The following is a 19314-nucleotide window of genomic DNA, read 5'->3' on the forward strand; positions in this document are numbered from 1 at the left end:
GATGGAGGATGGATGGAGGATGGATGGATGGAGGATGGATGGAGGATGGATGGATGGAGGATGGATGGAGGATGGATGGATGTAAGGATGGATGGATGGATGGACGGATGGAAAGAGGGATGGATGTAAGGATGGATGGATGGATGGATGGAGGATGGATGGAGGATGGATGGATGGATGGAAAGAGGGATGGATGGAAGGATGAATGAAGAATGGATGGATGAAGGATGGATGGATGGAGGATGGATGAAGGATGGATGGATGAAGGATGGATGGATGAAGGATGGATGTATATTTATTTTCACACCATTTTCTTTTCCTTTTTTATTCTGTAAAACATTGTGATCAAATTCTCTGATTACGTTTAAAACAGGAATAAACTGGAATCTCCTGATCTGGTACCAAGGAGGTCAGGACTCAGCATCCACCCCCCCCACCATCATCATCATCAGGCTACGTAGGAGGAAGCTGAGCACCACCACCATCATCATCATCAGCTCCTGTGAGCCTCTGATAAGAGCGCCTCCTCCTCCTCCTGCCTGAGTCAGCCGGCGCTGGCTTCTCTTCAGGAATCCAAAACTCAGAGCGACGGATCCACAAACACCAGCAGCTGCACCGGAGCCGCTCTCTGCAGCCCGATGCTAATTTACACTCACAAGAAAATAAACGCTCCATGTGCTCCGCATGCAAATACAAGCTAGGTGGTTTGTAGACAGACAGAGAGACGCAGGCCTCTGTTCAAACTCTGACCGCCTAATTAATGAATCGGCTTCTTCATCTTCCTGAGTTACAACTTCACATTTACATTTTGTGTCCCTCTGGGAAAATGTACATGATTATGCAGCGTTTTGAGTCATCAAGCCTCTGATGAATCACTATTAGTCATTTAGATTCTTGCGTTTGCTTATGGAGATTTTAAGTCTCTCCTGTTGCTTTTTGAGCTTTCTTCCTTCTTTCTATGCTGAATCTGCTGCTCACTAATTATTTTTATTTCCAAAATGCTTTCATGCTCTAATTATAGTGACTTTGTGACTTCTTTAAATCTTTTATAAATTCTCTCACAGTTGATATTGTTCCAGTTCCAGGTGGTTTAATCATTTTAATGATAGCTGTAAATATAAGGTTGTTTATGTGAGGAGCTATTTTCTGATCTATAAGGTCAATGCACATCTTGGTGACTAAAATGGCACCATCTATTGACCGTATAACTGCACAATTTGACATTTTGACAATAATATGGAAATACGGTAATGTCAAAAAGCATTTTATTTTTCCAATAGGACGAGGCATTTTTTTAAAAAACCCAATAGAAACCCTTTTTCTACGACAGGAATCATGTTTATTAATGACTTATTGCATAAACAAATGTATTCACTTGTGATTTTTAATTAATTTTGAAATTAATTTCAAAATATTTCTAGAAAAAAATGGTCATTTCTGAGGTTGAAAAATTGAAAATTTGCAAGGAAAAAAATTAAATTAACTTCAGAAATTTTCAAGAAAAAGTTTCAAAAGTCAAAAATGTTCAACTTTTGAAACTTGTTTTGTACGACAGGAAGCAATTAGAGAATTATGTTCATTAATGACTTATTGCAAGAACAGACGCATTCACTTGTGATTTTGCGTTTCTTGTTTAATGGAAACACAGCAATTGTGAAATTGTATTTTTAGAAAAGCCGCTTATGAGGAATTCATTTTTATTGTGTTTTTTTTACTATTATTGACTGAAAGGTACTAGAAACTTTGAGTTAATTTAAAAGAAAATACATATTTCAGTGTGAAATAATACTGTACTAGTCACTGAAGAAGTCAGAATTTTAAAAATAAAGACAAACAAGGAAGATTTTTACAACAGTAACAAAGAGATAGTTGGAATAGAATAAAACAATGAACTTTATGACCAAACCATATGTGATTTTTAATTTTAATTATAATATTAATGAAAAACAGATTCTAATTTGACATTATATAAAATATTTCTTTGCGCTCTTGTTAAAATCTTTAAAAACAACTCAATTTAAAAGTTTGTTTTTGTTTGTGGTTTATGCATTTGTTGAAAACAGGCCAGAATGACCTGATTGACCCGAGTGAATCGGTACAAATAATCAATGCACATCTATTCCTCTATCAGCTCAGCTGCAGCACAATCTGCATGCTGTGAACTTTTCTATCTGTTCATCTGATAACCGGCTGGTGCAACAGGACTGCACTCAGCAATCAGTTACACATAAAACAACTGAGCGACGGGAATATTAAACCAGCTATTTAGTGACAAGAGACTTATTTAAAATGCCTTTGTTGCACATAAACATAAACAAATTAAATGGGTTTCTTATTAATCATTTGTAGGTTAGATACCACATTTTATATATATGAGAGTAAAAATGTTTGTAACAGGATCTTAAAATGTAATTTAAGGTAAAATGTTGCGAGTGTTTATGTGAGTTAAAGAATGCTGAATGTTTTTAAATTTTTAAAGATATTTCCTCTCAGGGAAACATTCGACTGATTTAATGCGAACTGAGTGGGATTAAAATTTAATATTATTATAACTTATGCAGGGCTAAGTCATTTTTTATCCATCTTTAAATGAGTACAATGGGTTTATATCATCTTATTTTTACTTTTAAACAAATAAGAGACACAAAGTGACATGGCTGCACACGGTTCTTACCTGTTCCCAGGAACAGCACCTGGTAGTTCCCGTCTGCAGCCATGACCTGGTCCACCGCCACCGCCGTGTACCTGTAGCTGGCGCCGGTGCGGACCACCAGGGGTCTCCGTCCCACCGGGTAGATGGCGTTGAACATGACCGGATGGTTGCGGACAAAGTTCACCACGTCATCTGGGAATTCCTTCGTGGTGTGAATGTCGGGAGTGAAGGCTCCGCCGGGACACTGGAAACGCAGTTTATACAATACATAATATGAATAATATCACAGGTTTAAACCAATAAAATCTCTCCTATTATCCATGGAGTCATTTAGTTTGATTTCCATAACAGAACGGCACTCAAAGTATCAATAATATTTACTTAGATCTGTTTTTTCTTCATCTTAGACTGGAAATGATCTTGCAAAAACAAAATCTTCTCAAGTATTTTTGTTTAATTTCTTGTGCATACTTCGTAAGCTAACTTAAAGTATCATTTCAGCAAAATATAGGAGCCAACAATTCCTTAATACTGATGAAAAAGTACAAGTTCAACTGGCAGATTATTTCAAGAAAGAAAGTAAAAGAATAATAATAGTTTCTTACTGAAAAGTTGTAAGTTAGTCCACTTGAAATAACAAAAAATAAGACATTAGCAGCAGAAATTAGACCTAAAATACTTAAGATTTTGTATTTTTGCAGTGTAGTTTATAAACAATTATGAGAAAAAATAAAATAAAGTATATTCAAAAGGTCATGTAATAACTGTAAAGGTCGCAACCCTCTGATTTAGGTTCAACGTCACAAAGTGCTGCAGGTTTTTAACTCCAACATGTCTGACTTGTTCGACCTTTTTCTAATTTCCTCTAACTTTTAGAATCTTATTGGCTGTTAGTTTTTGTTTTACCACATCATCAGGATCTTGTGGTGACTCAGTTGCTTTTCTATCTTTCCGCCCTGGCACTGTGTTGATGAAAACTCCTCCGTTCATATAAACTCACGAAGCAAATTAAATTAGTCAGCTTTCCCTTTAAAGTCCCATACAAGCAGTGATGATGCACTTATAGATATAAAACTATTAATAATCACACAAATATGGAAAATATGTTATTTTATATTGTTTCTTCCTTTCTTCCTCACAAAGTTTTCAATTATTATGAGATTTTACGCTGCACTGATCTGGAACAAACTCCCAGAAAACTGCAAAAAAAACCGAAACACAGATGATGGCGTTTGACAAAATGTGATGTTTATTCCCTGTGTTATAAATTTAAACTGTCCTGCTGCTTAAATGTCCCATACAAATAAACTTATAAAGGATTATTTTGTTTTTTAAACTACAAATAGCCATGATGAGAATGCGTCTTACTGTGCCGGGCCTCGGGTAGGGGATACGGCCCTGGAAGGCCACCCACTGGAAGTTGGGTCCGTCTCTGTGAGCGAACGGCCCGTTGAACACGGTCAGGATGTCCGCCATGTTGTACGCACACACTGCTGACCCTTTGAAGACGGAGCTGCAGGAATAAAGTGCATGTATTAAATTAAAAACCGCAGCCGGTAAAAAAATCCCCTGCTGTTCTTCATTTAACAACAACGTCTCAGAGGATGTGCGAGCGAAAAAAAAGCCTGAAAGGAAGCGTTGTCAGACGCCACTGAAGGCAGATCACCTACTTCCTCTTAAATATGGGATGTGGCTTGGCTCAGATATTAAAAGCAGCTCATAAAATAACATATTTGGTGGGAAAAAGAAACTGAATCTTACTGTGGAGAGTCAGAGGAAACAATATCGATGGTTTCTACGTTACGGTAAACTCTTTATGAACCTGCTGTGAATATCAGAAAACACCAAATATGGATCAAGTGACTTATTTTTTTCTACAAGCAATGCGATTTTTTCATCAGTTTTTAGTTTAAATCTGAGCTGTTCAGTTTATTATGTGCATGTCTTAGTTTTATACCATCATAATAAGTTCTGGCTTAATTTAACGATTCCTTTTTCTTTATTAGGAAACCCTTTCACTTAGACCAGGGATGTCAAACTAATTTTTTTTGGGCCTAATCAAGATCATGGATGTTCTTAAAGGGTCGGTTGTGCCAGAATGTATTGATAAAACCCATTAACAAACTGTTAAAACATTAATAAACAGCTGCACTCAATAAGAACTTCTTAAGATTAAATAACATTCGGCATATTTTGAAACTAAAGGAGTTAGTGAGTCTTTGTCTTTTTGCAATCAAAATCACCGATTTGTGGAACTAATTCAGAAATATCTGCTAAATGTTTTGTAATATTTGTGCATCATTGTAAATGTGACTTCTTGTTTGAGAACAGATTTTTACTTGACATCAAATAAAGTTGAGGAAGCAGTGCAGCAGAAGTAAGAAATACTGCCACCTGCAGGTGGGAATTAGCATCACATAAACACAATGTTTTTAACCACTTTGGTGTAAAATTTGCAGTAAACTCACAACTTAAGCATTACTGTAAAAAAGTGTGGGGATCTGTAGATGATGCAGAAATCACAAAGACTGATATTAAGCACACAACTATTATGTTAAAGGGTTTATTTATGCCACACAAACTCTGTTAAACGATGCAATAGAGCAACGTGATGCGATGGAAGGCCTCCTCTTGTTATCCACTCAGTAATTAACAAAACCTCAGAGAAATGCTACAGCATCAGCCTCACCTTGTGGATGTAAAGACTCCAAACACCAGCAAGCCTTTGGGCTGATCCGTCTCCAGCAAAAACACGCTCTCTGTAAGGACAAACAGATGAACATTCCCAAACGTTTCCCTCCGCAGCCTTCAAGTCTCCAGCGAGTTCTGGACGCAGTGAAAGCTTTCCTGTCTCGACAAGAAGGGAACCGCTGGTGTGCTCAGGAAATAAGAACAAGCTCAGCAAAGGCAATATTGTTCACAGATCCGACGATCTTAAATCAGAATCCAGGTTAAACATCGGATGGTCGGTGGGGTGTTTATGGAAAAATGAACTGCTGGAAGACTTTAAACTGTGAAGGCAGGAGTTTAAAAGTAATGACGGATTCGGTTTTTGGCCAACGGCAAAGGATGTTGGAGAGTGTCTGACCGCAAAAACACAAAACTGGCTTTTCAGCAGGATACACACTGCAAAAACATAAAATCTTACCAAGTAATTATGGTCTAGTTTCTGGTTTTCTGCAAATAAGACAAAACTAACTTACAAGTAACTTTTCAGCAAGATATAGAAGCTTGTTTTCAGTAAATAATTCCTTAATATCGATGAAAAACTATTAGTTCTATTGGCAGATCACATAATGTAATAGGTTAAATAATCTGCAAATAAAACTAGAACTTTTTCACCAATATAAAGGAATTATTGACTCCAAATAAAATCCTATATCTTGCTGAAAATGTACTTTAAGTTAGCTTAGAAACTAAACCAAAAATACTTTTGTGTTTTTACAGTGCAGGAGCTTTTTTGAGTCAATAATTGTCTTATATTGAGCAAAAGTACTAATTTAATAACAGTTTTTAATCACTTACAAGAGGAATAAGTCGTTTTTAATCAATATTAGGGAATGATTGACTTCTATATCTTGTTAGAAAGTTACTTTTAAGTTAGTGTTGTCTTGTTTCAAGTGTACAAAAATATTTGCATTAGAAATTAGACCAAAAATGCTACAGTTACAGAACATAAAGTGTCGTTTTCACCCACCCAGTTCATCAAAGTGTGTTTCGGTGCCGTCGTCCTCCAGAACCGAACACACCATCCTGGCTTTCAGGAAGGTGGTCCACTTGTTGACGAGGCTGCGCTGCCCTCCGGTGTCATTCTGCAGACAGAAGCTGCAGATGGAAACTCCGACCCGCGAATTAAAGAGTGGATTTACTCTGATACTTACAGGACACACTCTGGCCACCATGGTGTGGATGTTTTTAGTGTTCCCGTCGTTATCAGTCAACCTCTCGCGGAAGAAAAAATACAACTTGGCATCGTTTGGGTCAGTCCCGTCTGGAATGAGCTGGGCATCAATGAAAACTGGTTCTGAATAAAACAGAATAACAGGGATTTTTATTATTTGACACAATGATTAAAGGCGATTTCTTGCTTTGTTTAGTTTTCTCACCACTGAGCCACTTGGAGTTGTGCTGATCTGTTCGCACTGCATTTCTCTTGGTCAGGCTCCTGAAGATGGCAGCATCTGTCCCCATAAAGTCGATGTACATGCCTGAGAACAGCTCCTGATCTGCAGCAACGCACAGGCACCAGATTATTCCAGCAAGTCAGAATAATAAATACAAAGCAGAAATGGATACCCAGAGTGAAACATGCCAATGTTTTCCATCATGAATGTTTTCATTTGGCAAAAATGACTTTATTATGCAGCAAAACACCTTTTCAGACTGAAAGTTTGGGGTTTTATGAAGGATATGAACACAAACCAGTGCTTACTTGTGAAGGAAAAAGGAAAATAATAAAAAATCTGGTTAAATCTCAACTTTGACTGGGACCTATGATGCCAAATTAATATTTTTTTGTATTTCTATTTAGGTTTCTGCTGCTTCAGTCTTTTCTAAAAACAATCTGCTTTTTTAAAAATCCACACAGCAGAAAACTAATAGATTATATGAATAGTACAAACATAGAAATGCTTCTTAAATTAAATTTCCTCAGATTATTATTGCACAGAGACAGCATGGCAATAGTGAGATTAGAGCAATTCTGATTTAAGATCGTTCCTATCTTTTTAGCATAGAAGCAGCATTCAGCTTCTATACAACACAAATCTGGAACAAACCTCCAGAAAACTGAAAAACAACTGAAACTCTGACTTCCTTTACATAAACACTAAAAACCTATGTGACTAGAGTTGATTTTGAGCCATGAGCTAAATATTAATCACAAGATCTGATGTGTATTGATGGCACGTGGCTAAATGTAATGTTTATTGATTTTCTCAAATGTTGACTATGTGATGTCTTCTGTAACTTTGTATTTTTATGACGTAAAGTACTTTGAAATGCCTTGTTGCTGAAATGTGCTACACAAATAAACTTGATTGATTGATTGATTGATTGATAAAGCCAGAGTTACAATGGCAATGATCAAAGCATATTTAGGTCAAGAAATGGTCCAGATTCAAATACAATTGAGAAATTGTTGCTGTTTAGACACTCTATTCAAGTCATTTCTTGAATATGAATGGGCAAAAAAATCTCTAAATGTGCAAAAAGCCCAAGTTTTACAGTGTATTAACTTGAATAAAAATGCACATCCATCATGTCAAATCTCAAAATACAAGAAAGTTTGAAATTATAGCATGACAAAAAAGCTCAGTTTGTTTGGATATTTTGCAAGGCAATGATTAAACCTCACACACAAGCTGGGTTTGCTAAAAAAGCTTTGATGCCGATGGCACGTGGACGGTCACAGAGGGTCTAAAACCTGCTGATTAACAAATTAAAAAGTGATTTAATTAAACCCAGAAGCTTGGTTATATCCTCTGCCTTCATTCCTTCCTTCCTTCCTTCGCCCTGCAGGTTATTCCACTCTGGATCACCGTTTCGTGTGAGGCTCCTCTCCTGGCTCGAAAGCTGCTGGCACGGCAATGCTCAGGTGTCGGAAAGCCGAGCTACGGTGCAAAGTGTCGCCTAAAACGCAACCCAATACCCCTCGACCAATCAGATCAAAGGACTCGATGAAGACATCAACTCCAAGGACTGTTGGCATTTGGTTGGAAATTTAAGTTAGGAAACAAAAAAAAACTATCAAAATGGTGGAAAACTTTGTAAAAATATAAATGTAGAACTAGAATCACTTGTTTATACACATTTTAGAGGAAGATGTGGTCATTTGTGTAAAAAGAATTTGATAAATAAGGAAATTATTTAAAAAAAACAACCAAACTTTAAACCTCAATTACTCATTAAAGGTTTACAGAAACATTTACAAATTGGTCAACCAAAAGCACATAATTTAACACAAACAGACTGTTTTTAAGTCATTACATCTGCAGATCGAGCTTTTAGACTTAAGACTGTTTCTCTTTTGTTTCAAACATCTGTTACAATTTTTAATATTAAAACTAAACTTACATCTGATTTTGTGTTTGCTACTGGCCTGAAAAAATTTAAATAAATATTGTATAATGTTGTGTCAACAGGCCATATAAGGCTGAAGCCACATATTTATGTACATAATGTGTCACTGTTCAACATTTTACCAGACTGAACTGACTTTTCCTGTTTCTGGCCTCTTAAAATCAGTTATTTTTTTCTCATTTTTAAATGCAGAGAACTTTTTTGATACCACACGGGTACAAACTAGTATTAATAGGTGTTTTAACACTTTTGGATGTATTACAAGTAAACACCTGAAATGCACAGCTTTACTGTGTCACAACAAGGGAAAAAAAATCTAAAAAAATTGGCAAATATTTCAGGAAGAGAAGTGTGGGCTTTCACAAACCTCACCGGTTGCAATTTTCCGATGCCTGAAGGCGCCAAAAACAAAAAATATAAACAACATGGGCATATTTTATGATCCAGACATAAAAATGTGCAAGACAAAAACAACAAACCTCACAAAGAGGCTAAATTAAGGCGATTAGATTTATTATCCACAGTGAAACTGATCCTGTATTGTAACATCAAAAAGCTAATCAAAAGTTATTAAAAACAGATTAAATTACTCTCTAGACACATCTTGTCTGATTAAACTAAATTTTATGTTTCAAGTCATAATGACCTCTTTATTTTATTTCTCCAAATGATAAAGTCTGAGAAATCCATCTTAATGTGAAGCATGGAGGTGGCAGCATCATGCTGTGGGGGTGTTTTGCTGCACTTCACACAACAGAAAACATCACGAGGACAGCAAACTGATTGGAAATATTTAGAGAAAATCTCAAGACAGGAAGTGAATATAAAAATGTTGAAAAAAATCAAGAAAAATGTAACCAATTAATGAGATAATTCTGAGTAATTTACTTCAGTTTAGACTTACTATAAGCATTTTACTTATTTAGGAGTCTAATTCAAAACAAATGAGGCAGACTTCTGAGTAGCTGCAGGTCTGAAAAACATCTTAATGCCTGAACTCTGACGACAGCATTTCTGCTGTCTGTCCCATCTGGACAAAAAGCAGCACAAGCAAATTCCTGACAACCCGCTAACCGCCTGCAGGCGAAACTGATCACTGTTTTTATTGACATTAATGGAAGATAACGAAACGAAGATGAAGGAAAGCACCTACTGATCATGACAGAGACTGTGTTGACTTGAGGATTGAAGGAGCACCTCCCTTTTCCTGATTCCATCTCCGAGTCGACGTGAAACACTTGCTCCTGTTGCAAAGAAACAGAGAAAGACAGAGAATGTGACGGGATTTTTCTGCAACGGCTTCGTTCGTTTACAGCCAGATTTTCCTTCCATTTGGTTTAAATAACGCACAGAGACCCAGACCTTCGTCAGTTTACCTTAACCGGCCCATAAGGGACACTAAAATAACATTCCACTTTTGTGCAGACAAGGAATTTCCCTGCTGATGTGTTGGACGGCCGTCTTTCCAACTCAGGCGGATTTGCTGCCAAACTGTAACACCCTGCTAGTGGCAGAGGCTCAACAGGCCAAGAGCAACCTGGGTGAATGATAGCACTTCCTGTCCCATCCATTAGGATGCGGCTCGCCGGATGACATCAGTTAGGAAGTATTAATCCAGGAAAATGTGTGTGTTTGCCAAAAGCTTATGGAGGTGGACGCAGTGCAGCTGGCAGATTCCTGGAACGGAGATTAAAAACGACTCCTGCTGAATGTTTTAGTTATCTACCGGGACTTGACCTGGATGTTTGATTGTGGTAAGATTTTAGAGGTAAAATAATAAATTCTACCATCTATTTCATGTGGATTTATAATATGACACCATACAAAGACAAAGAGTCACATTTAACACCTTGGATTGACCATTTAGTGCAAAGTTTTCTCTCCCAGTTGATGTTGGCTTCAAGAAAAAAGGTAAAGTGGGAATACAAGCTGTGCAACAAATGGTTTAATGCAAACAGATGTGATATTGTTATATCTGTAAAATATTATTAAGGATGTTGTCATTTGAGGTTATGTTTGAAGCTTCGTAAGGAGGAATAAAGGGATTTTTAGTGGTATGACTAGAGGTTAGATTGGTTGGATTGATCCAAAAGTTGGTATCAGTACTTTAGTAGAGCACTTCTTAAAGTTTGGTTTAATTTTTGTATAAGTTTTCAATGACCATAAAAAAAGACATTGCTTTGATTTTGCTCTCAAATGTTAATTTTTGCACTCAATTTGGAAAACAATACACATTTGTGTTTTTCCCTATTGCTTTATCAAGTCAATATGCTGTTACAGTATTAACAGACACCCATAAACTTTGTCTTAATTCATTCAGTAGTTGGAAACAATGCTATATAAATCAAATATGACAGGAAAGATCATTTGGGATAATTTTAATTGTGGCTAAAGTTGACTTAGATTTTCTCAAACACTCAAATTAGCTTGAAAAAACACAATCTTTTCATTACATTTATAATTATGAATTGTTTGGGGAGACAGTATAGTTTTGTAAAAGGCGATCTCTGATTGCTTCATTTTAAAGTGTTTCTCTGTTCTTAAGAACTAAAAATATTAGTCCCACTTCAACGAAAAGCATCGAGACTAATGGTGTCATATTTCTCCGTTTTAAGTTATATTATATTGTCACAACCCTCATTATTTTGTCAAGCTTTTCAAAGTGGAACATTTGGTGTCATAACCAACAAAGAGAGACGATAAAAAGGGATTTTATGCCATTGTTTAAATCAAGATATTAGATACTGTATATTGGAGTTAAATGTTGATTTCAGACACCGGAGACATCGGGGTTAAAGAAACACTTGGTAATTAGACTTAGAATGAATGAATCTCAACTAAAAAAAAAAGTTATTTATTTGTCAAGCTGCCAAACAACTTGTCATCTCCTTTATATTGAATTTCCAAACACCACAACAAGCTGGGACACCGAACAAACGACCAAGCGGGCAGTTCTGAACTTTCCGCTACAGATCTCTTTTCATGAAGCAGTGACATGATTAAGCTGCGAGCTGGAGAACAGAGCAGACTGGCTTTCAAACCAAAAACCCAAATGACAAAAGGCTCCGAGTGAAGACAGACTCCGGTTTTAACGTTTGGCAGCTAATGTTGTTCTGTTCAGCTCGCTGCATTACAAATGTGCGAAAAATGTCGTCGATATTCCGTGAATGTCGAATAACACAATTTCGCAATTGGATTATTTCCATGAAATACAAAATGTTCACGAGATAAGTCATTAAAAAACCATACCGCGCTACTTCCTGTTTTCTTCTTCTTCGTGGTTCGAGCCAGAGGCGACATCCGGCTGTTGATCACGTGACTCGTGTGACACAAAAAAAAGTGTTTCTACTGTAGTTTTGCGGAATAAACAAATTTTGATACGACCAAAACACTAGCATGAGCCATCTTAGATAGAACAAAAGGAGGAGTACATTTCTGCCTAAAAAATGGAAACTTTGAGTTTAATTTTTTTTTAAATTGCTGAAAAAAACTTTAAATTTTGTGATTAATCTCAGAAATTTTCTAGAAAAATGGTGAACATTTCTGAGTTTCAAAAGCTTAATAAAATCCTCTTTTTTTAAAAATAAAATAAAATTTCTGACAATCTCAGAATTTCTTAATTTTTGGCAGAAATGAGCTCTTTTCTCTATCTGCAATGGCACAATGCCGTCGTAAAAAAAGAAGAAAAAACCCTCAGCAAGTCCTAACTGGCGCGTTTTCATAGAGCGATTTATTTTCAAAATGTCAAGTTGCACAGTTATACAGTCAATGGAAACAGAGCGAGTACTTTTCTGCTGGAGGGCTTCTCTGTCTTTTCTTCTGGTCGGATATGAGTGACGAGAAAAGCGCAGACCTCCAGTTTCTTCTTCTTCTACTCCCTTATCTCACCCAGCATCAAACTGACAACATGAAAACTTGGCACGTATGCAGTTACGGAATCTAAAAACATACGGCAATGCTTAGCTTTACTAATGCTGTGATGTGATTATAGCAATTTGAAATGCAGTAGTTGTCAAACAATTCCTACAGCTCCAGATGTAGTGTTATCCCACAGCCAAAAGTCTGGAAGGGTATTCTTAACAGCCAGTGTTTTTTACTCACTCAGCTGCGGTTGACTAGTTTATTTCCATAATGAAGAGAATCCATCATTTTGAACCCACCTCTGGTCTTCGGCCTCTGTTGATGTACACACAGACGGGGCTGTAGGCTCCACTGCCACACATAAACAGATGAGTTCTGTTGTAAGGCTGCACCACACGGACAAAATTCCCACAGCCGTGCTGGAAAGTGAAACAAAAGACAAGAAAAGTCCAACATGAAAGCGTTTCTTACAACTTTCCAAGCTGAAATAATGAATTTATTATGAAGGAAATACACTGCCATGGTTCTCTTAAACACCTTCCAAAACATGAGGAACTAAATTAAATGTTTTTTTTCCTCTCGTAAATCAAATTCTGGATTTAAATGTTAAATTGCTGCTTTACCCTGGTGGCAAAACTTGGCACAGAAGTAATCCAATGAAATAGAGTGGGAAGAAAAAGGATCCTACACATTTTTTCCAAAATACTTCCTGGTTCTTTTAAACTCATTTTTAAATCGTTGAGATGAAAGTTTAGCAAATTAAAAACAAAAAGGAACCAAAGATTAAAAATAGATGGACGAATGTAATGACTGATTCTCTCATTTTTGTATTTTAGCCAGAGGTTTCTCATTTCTTGTATCTGAATAAAGGGGAATATCCTGCAATATTTATAACAGATGTTAAATACAAAAGTTTCTGCTGTGACAAAATAAAATAAAAAATACTTTTTACTGTTTCCTCTCCCAGTTCTAGTCTGTAAAAACAACTTCTTGGACAGTCTGAAGGAATATCCTTTTCAGAATGCCGTTTTTTTCTGCCGTTTTGAAATAAAAACAGTATTTATCTACATGATCTCAGGGGTTTCTTTCAAAAATATTTAAACATATTCGCTGCAGATCTCAGATTTTGCCAAATGTCCGAGTTACTCTGAATTGGGCCTTGTTTTAATTTTGGCAAGATGGATTTTAACATAATGTAATGTCGCTATTGCTGAGGTTTCCACTGGGGGTTTTTAACTGAAATAAATTTCGTCATCAGAGCTGCTCTAAGAACTTTTATTCGCATCATCATCATCATACATGACAGCAAAGCACAAAAGCATCACTGCCTCCTTTTATAAGATCTCTGCCCAGATATTCTGTCTCTTTCTGGGATGTTTTTCCAGATATAAACACAAGGTGAACGACATTTCCACTGCACATTTATTGCTCCTGAATAATATTCCGCATGAGGCAGTATCTCAACCTTATCTCTGTTATGACTCGCTCGTGATAATATAAACCCAGCAGTGCTCACTGGTGTGGTATTGAGGCCAGTGGAAAAAGAGGATCAGCGAAACTCCCTGAATGATACAACCGCAGGCTGTTTCCGACATCAGGGTGTAAGGTTTAAAAAGTGACCTATAGAACCAGATAAGGTAGGTCTATGGTCTACACAAAACATGTTTGTTACATTTTTTTGCAGAACATTATTGTTAGATAATCAGATTTTATCCTTGAAAACAGAAGCAGAGCCTCCTGGACAGCCTACAAGAATGCAGCAAGTGCTTTCTGGATGGCAAGTCAACAACAAAACATTTGTCCTTTCCAGCAGCCATTGTACAACGCACACAGCAGTAAAACTAGCTGACTAAATGTGCTGGAGCTCAGCTTGGGTTGCTAGGTAACTGTCTGGGGTTGCTAGGTGACGGTAAGTGCCTGCTGATTTGTGACGCCACATTCTAGAAGTTTCTGAAAAGGCTCATTTTCCAGACCCCATAAAACATTAACATTTCCAAAAACTGTCTGGTTGGGTTTTTTTTTTGTTTTTTTTTATGCTTGGGCCGTTTTTGGAAGCAGTAGAAACCAAATGGAAGCACAAAACGTGCAAAAAGTGAATTGTGCATAATAAAACCAGAAAAGTTGGTGTCAGAGAAAGCTGAAGAGTTTTAAAGCTGCCACCAGTAGCTGGTGCTGTGCACTTCAGATCAGCTGGCTGAAAGAAAGCTGCTGCACTACAAAATGGATAAATTCAAAAGTGAGACCATCCTACCAGCCAGTTATCTAGTCTCACACCTTTTGGTTGAAATAACTTCAATTACAACTTTTTTAAAGAGTTTCTTGCATATTTGGGCCGTTTATCAAAATAAGTTAGAAAAACACACTTTCATAATGTATCCTATGACTGCATGTCATGTTTTTTTGTTTTAAAATGTGTATCATGGTATATTTAGTCGATGATATCATAGCATGCTTAGATAAAGCTACATGAAAATCACTGCCAGGTTGTTGCCTCTTAACCAAACTCGGTAGCAGTGGGAGTGATCAACTTTGTTGGTAATTGAGCGTAAGCTTGCAGAAAACGTGCCGAGAAAGAGAGAGAGAGCGGAGCAAAGTGGGGGAGGACAAGAACACGAATCCAGGGAGTCGTCAGGAACTTGGACATGACTCCAGCTTTGGCAGCTGCTGCAGATCTTGGTCAGCGCGCAGAAATCCACCGAGAGCCATTAGTGAGCTGCAACTGAATATTTCACCGACTCACGCCCGTTTCTGTTATCCATCCTCATTTGGTTTGTGACTGTCTATCTGTCCGTCCTGTTTTTCCCTTCGCTTTCATCCCTTGTTCATCTCCACAGAACCACACGAATCCTGCTGCGGTCGCGTCTGATCAGAAGTACAGAGCCGCGTTTATGCATGGAGCCTCATCTTGTTTTACTTTCCTCTTGTGTTTCCCTCTTGACTCCTTCACTCTGAATTCAACGCGATCACGTCGGGTTTTGATTTTTCCTCTGCTGCAAACAATCTCACAACATAAAAGTCTTGCACAAAAATGGAAAAAAAGCGATCAAAACCAACCTGACCAAAACATGAATTTACAGTTTTTTATGACATTTTATCAAAATTGAGTTCAATTGTACAAATCATGCTCAGGAATGATTACAATTGGAACTATGGAATCAAGAAATCTACATGCAATAGTGTAAAATATCGTGAAAAGCATTACAATCTGAACTAAAGAACAGATGAGAAACAAAACCAATATACTTTCAGAAAACCTTACAAAAAAAAATCTGAAAACATTTTTATCTCCAAAGTGCTCCTACAAAAACCAATGATAAGACTGTTTTTTTTTATTTTTGTTCTTGTCTGGGTTTTGCAGGGTTAAGCATCCTGCTCATCCTTGAAAACCCAAAACAATCCTGCAAAGAAGATAAAATTCCTCCACAGTAAAATCTGAAACTAGTTTCAGGCGTTAATTAGTTTTCCCCACATGGTCAGGTTGGTTTAGTTTGCATTTTTTCCTTTATAAGTGAAATCATCATTTAAAAACAGATTTTTTTCTATTTATTCAAGTTATTTCTGTCTTATTTTTGATATCTGAAAGATAAGAAACATTTTCCCGCAGCACAATAGAGATAGGAAGTAGGATTTAAGTTGAGCAAACAACAAAAAGACTCTTTGAGGCAGTCGACCGTGGGAGGCTGAGACAGAAGCTGAGAAACAGCGACAGTAACAGGAAAAGTGATCAAAGAAGGCAGGAATTACAGTCAAACAGTAGAAAGTGGTAAGAAATTAAACTGACAGAGGAAACGGCAGCTCTGGGTGGAGATGGCTCACCCGAATATTTGAGAGAGCGTGTCAGCAGCACACATGCGCTTACTCACAAACGACGCACTTACTGGAAGCTGCTCTCCCTCTATTTTTGAAACAGCAAATGACAGCCTGGCTGTGCAAGTTAAGCTTCTGCTTGCTTTATTAAATTGGTTTAAAATGTGTGTTTCTTTGAGCTAAACCGTTGTTTCTGTTTATCCCCTTCTGCAACCATTTGAGGACAATCCAATTAAAGGAGACCAGATGCGGAGGAGACACCGGTCTTCTGAGGCTCGCCGGATGATTTCATTATAAATCCTGTTGCAGCTAACAAGAAGCAGGGTGCCTAATGAAATCTCTCCATCAGTCAGCTCTGGTTAATTTACGACCTTTGATATATATTCACTCCAACAGGCTTCAGTTTATCTCCAGCTCGCTCATTAAGAGACGAACCAAGCAGGGACTCCAGTTGGTGCCTGGACATAAATCTTCTGCTGGCTACAAGTGTGTTTGGAGTTCGGACAAGCGAACAGATGCTGGAGAAGAATCCCTCAGGGTGGGGAGGCTTTATTTTGGGAGAACAGATTTGGGAACAGGTGACAAAAGCTTTGATTTTGATCTTGGCCATCGTGCCAGAGAAACACAAAGTCCAATCGGTGCTGGAAAAATGAAGTTAATATTCTAGCGACAGCCTCTGTGTTGGCCAGATTAGGGAAACTGAAGAAAAATAATTAAGACTTTTTTCCCTCAAAATTCTGACTTTTTTGTTATTCAGAGTTCTGCTTCTGCATCAATCTATGTCAAAATCCAAAGAAACAACCAAACATTCTCATAAAAATGTTTGACATAAAAAAGTCAAAATTAAAGTCAGAGTTCTGAATTTAATCTCAGAATTCTGACTTTTTTCCTGAAAATTCTGAATTTTTTCCATCAAAATTCTGAACTTTTTCCATCAAAATTCTGAATTTTTTCCTTAAAATTTTGACTTTTCCTATCAAAATCCAGATTTTTTTACTCAAAATTCTTTCTTTTTCTCCCCTCAAATTTCTGACCATTTCTCCTGAAAATTCACTTTTTCCCCCTCAAAATTAAGTCGTTTTTAATAAAATTTCTAATTTTTAACAAATATTTTACTTTTTCTTCCTCAAATTTCTAACTTTTCCCCCTCAATATTCTGACTTTTTCCCCTCAAAATCCTTTTTTATCAAATTTCTGATTTTCTTTTTCAAAATTCTGACTTTTTTCCTCAGAATTCTAATTCTGTGTCAACTTATGTCAAAATCCAAATAAATAACCAAACATTCTCAGAAAAAAAGAATTGTGAATTTATTTTATTATATCACATCTGTGATATAATAAAATAAATTTACAATTCAATCAATGAAGGACACAAAACAAAATATGTCAGGTTCTTAATATTACATCTGCATACAGTTTATATCAAAACCTTAAACATAACTAACCTTTGATAAAGTGCTGAAAGTGAAACATGTAGATTTTTGCATGAGTTAAACTCGATGTTTCTCTCTGATTTGTTGCATTTGTTATCACTTCATATTGTCAAACCTAAAAAACAAAAAGTTACACATGAGGTTCTTACTGTAGAGTCCTTTCCTGCCATTTGACATTCTTGTATTTTGCTTGTAGATGCAGGCCAAAACAACTGTATGCGAAAAAAAAACAGAGCAACGCATTAGATTGTAAAATAAAAACACAATTGACGGTTTTAAAATAATGCACTTTCATAACTCAGTGTGAGTAATTGCAGCTTTCATCTGCAGAGAATGTGTTTGGACCGCCGGAAAGGGGTTTAAAGGCCAAGCAAAAATGAATATATCATGCAATTTACTGGAGGAAAAGAAGTGGGTGCAGCGTGGGGCTCTCAGGGGAAAACCAAATGCTTTCCCATCTGTTTATCCACTTTATGCCTGTCAATTACACAGAAGATAATTCCTTCACTGCGTTCACAATTTGCTATAAGAGCACTTTGGCAGTTTCATGGCTTTTCCAAATAACCCTAAAATTGCACTGATTATGGCAAATATGAGGCAATTTGCATATAACCAACAATTATTATAATCAGCAGCAATTGTAGCAAATAGTTTTTTCCCGTTTTTGAATCTTGTTTTTGGGGTAATAAAGCCATGGACTGCAGAGGAGGAAGCGGTTTTCCTCGCGTGTTAACTCAAACCATCTGCTGACCTTAAGTGTGCCATGGGTGATGTTGTTGAGGTCCATGGAGAGAACATGGTCCTTGCAGCCCACGTACATCCTGTCCTGGTCCTCATCCATGTGCAGGATCCTGTAGTCCATGGCCTTATCAGATATACTGAAGTGTTCAAACGACTGCGACCCCTTCAGATCTGCAAGGAACAGAGAGACTGTAAAAAGAAAAGTTCAAATAAACCGAGATGAAAGGAGCTTCTGAGGTAAATTCCTAATAAACAGATAAAAAAGGAGAAAACTTAATATTGAGGCTTTCAGGATTTGACAGCTGTTCTTTAAATACGCCTTAAAACAGGAGAAACTACAGATGCCACTAGATACTGACTTGGCACAAACTGCAACAAAAGCAATCCCTCCATCTACAATATAGTACCAAGAAGTCAGTAGATATAAAAGCAAACCTTTTTTGTTCTGTCAAGCTCAAGTAACAACCTAATCTCTTCTGAATACAAGAAGCACATGAAGCAGGGAGCGTTCTTGACGCAGACAAGGCTGTAGTCATGACCACTTAAGGTGATTCCTAGACTAGATAAAGTCTACGGTTGGAGATAAAGTCAAGACGAAGCTCAAACAAGTTCAAAGCCAAGTAGAATCTGAGCCCAAAGAAATAAAACGGCAGCTTTATTATCCCTTAAGCTGCTGCTGAGTGCGGGAAAACTCGAGTCGAAGGGTTTAGGCAAGTTTCAAACGTGAGAGGAGAGCAA

At 37.1% G+C, this 19314-nt stretch overlaps 1 protein-coding gene across 1 annotated transcript in view; it reads right to left on the bottom strand.

Moving 5' to 3' along the window:
- The window catches only part of sema3c (sema domain, immunoglobulin domain (Ig), short basic domain, secreted, (semaphorin) 3C), a 51427-nt gene that overhangs the window by 15248 nt on the left and 16865 nt on the right, over positions 1–19314 (bottom strand). Inside the window, exons 3-12 of the mRNA XM_015045157.1 lie at positions 18587–18747; positions 17985–18047; positions 12895–13014; positions 9888–9978; positions 6760–6879; positions 6535–6677; positions 6351–6465; positions 5343–5412; positions 4022–4166; positions 2675–2897 (exon numbers count right to left, since the gene is read on the bottom strand). Coding sequence (XP_014900643.1) covers positions 2675–2897; positions 4022–4166; positions 5343–5412; positions 6351–6465; positions 6535–6677; positions 6760–6879; positions 9888–9978; positions 12895–13014; positions 17985–18047; positions 18587–18747 — 1251 coding nt within the window. The remainder of the gene's footprint in view (positions 1–2674; positions 2898–4021; positions 4167–5342; positions 5413–6350; positions 6466–6534; positions 6678–6759; positions 6880–9887; positions 9979–12894; positions 13015–17984; positions 18048–18586; positions 18748–19314) is intronic.

This window comes from Poecilia latipinna, unplaced genomic scaffold (genome assembly GCF_001443285.1).
Source record: "Poecilia latipinna isolate Pla-1442-1.1 unplaced genomic scaffold, P_latipinna-1.0 Scaffold710, whole genome shotgun sequence".
Lineage (NCBI taxonomy): Eukaryota > Metazoa > Chordata > Actinopteri > Cyprinodontiformes > Poeciliidae > Poecilia > Poecilia latipinna.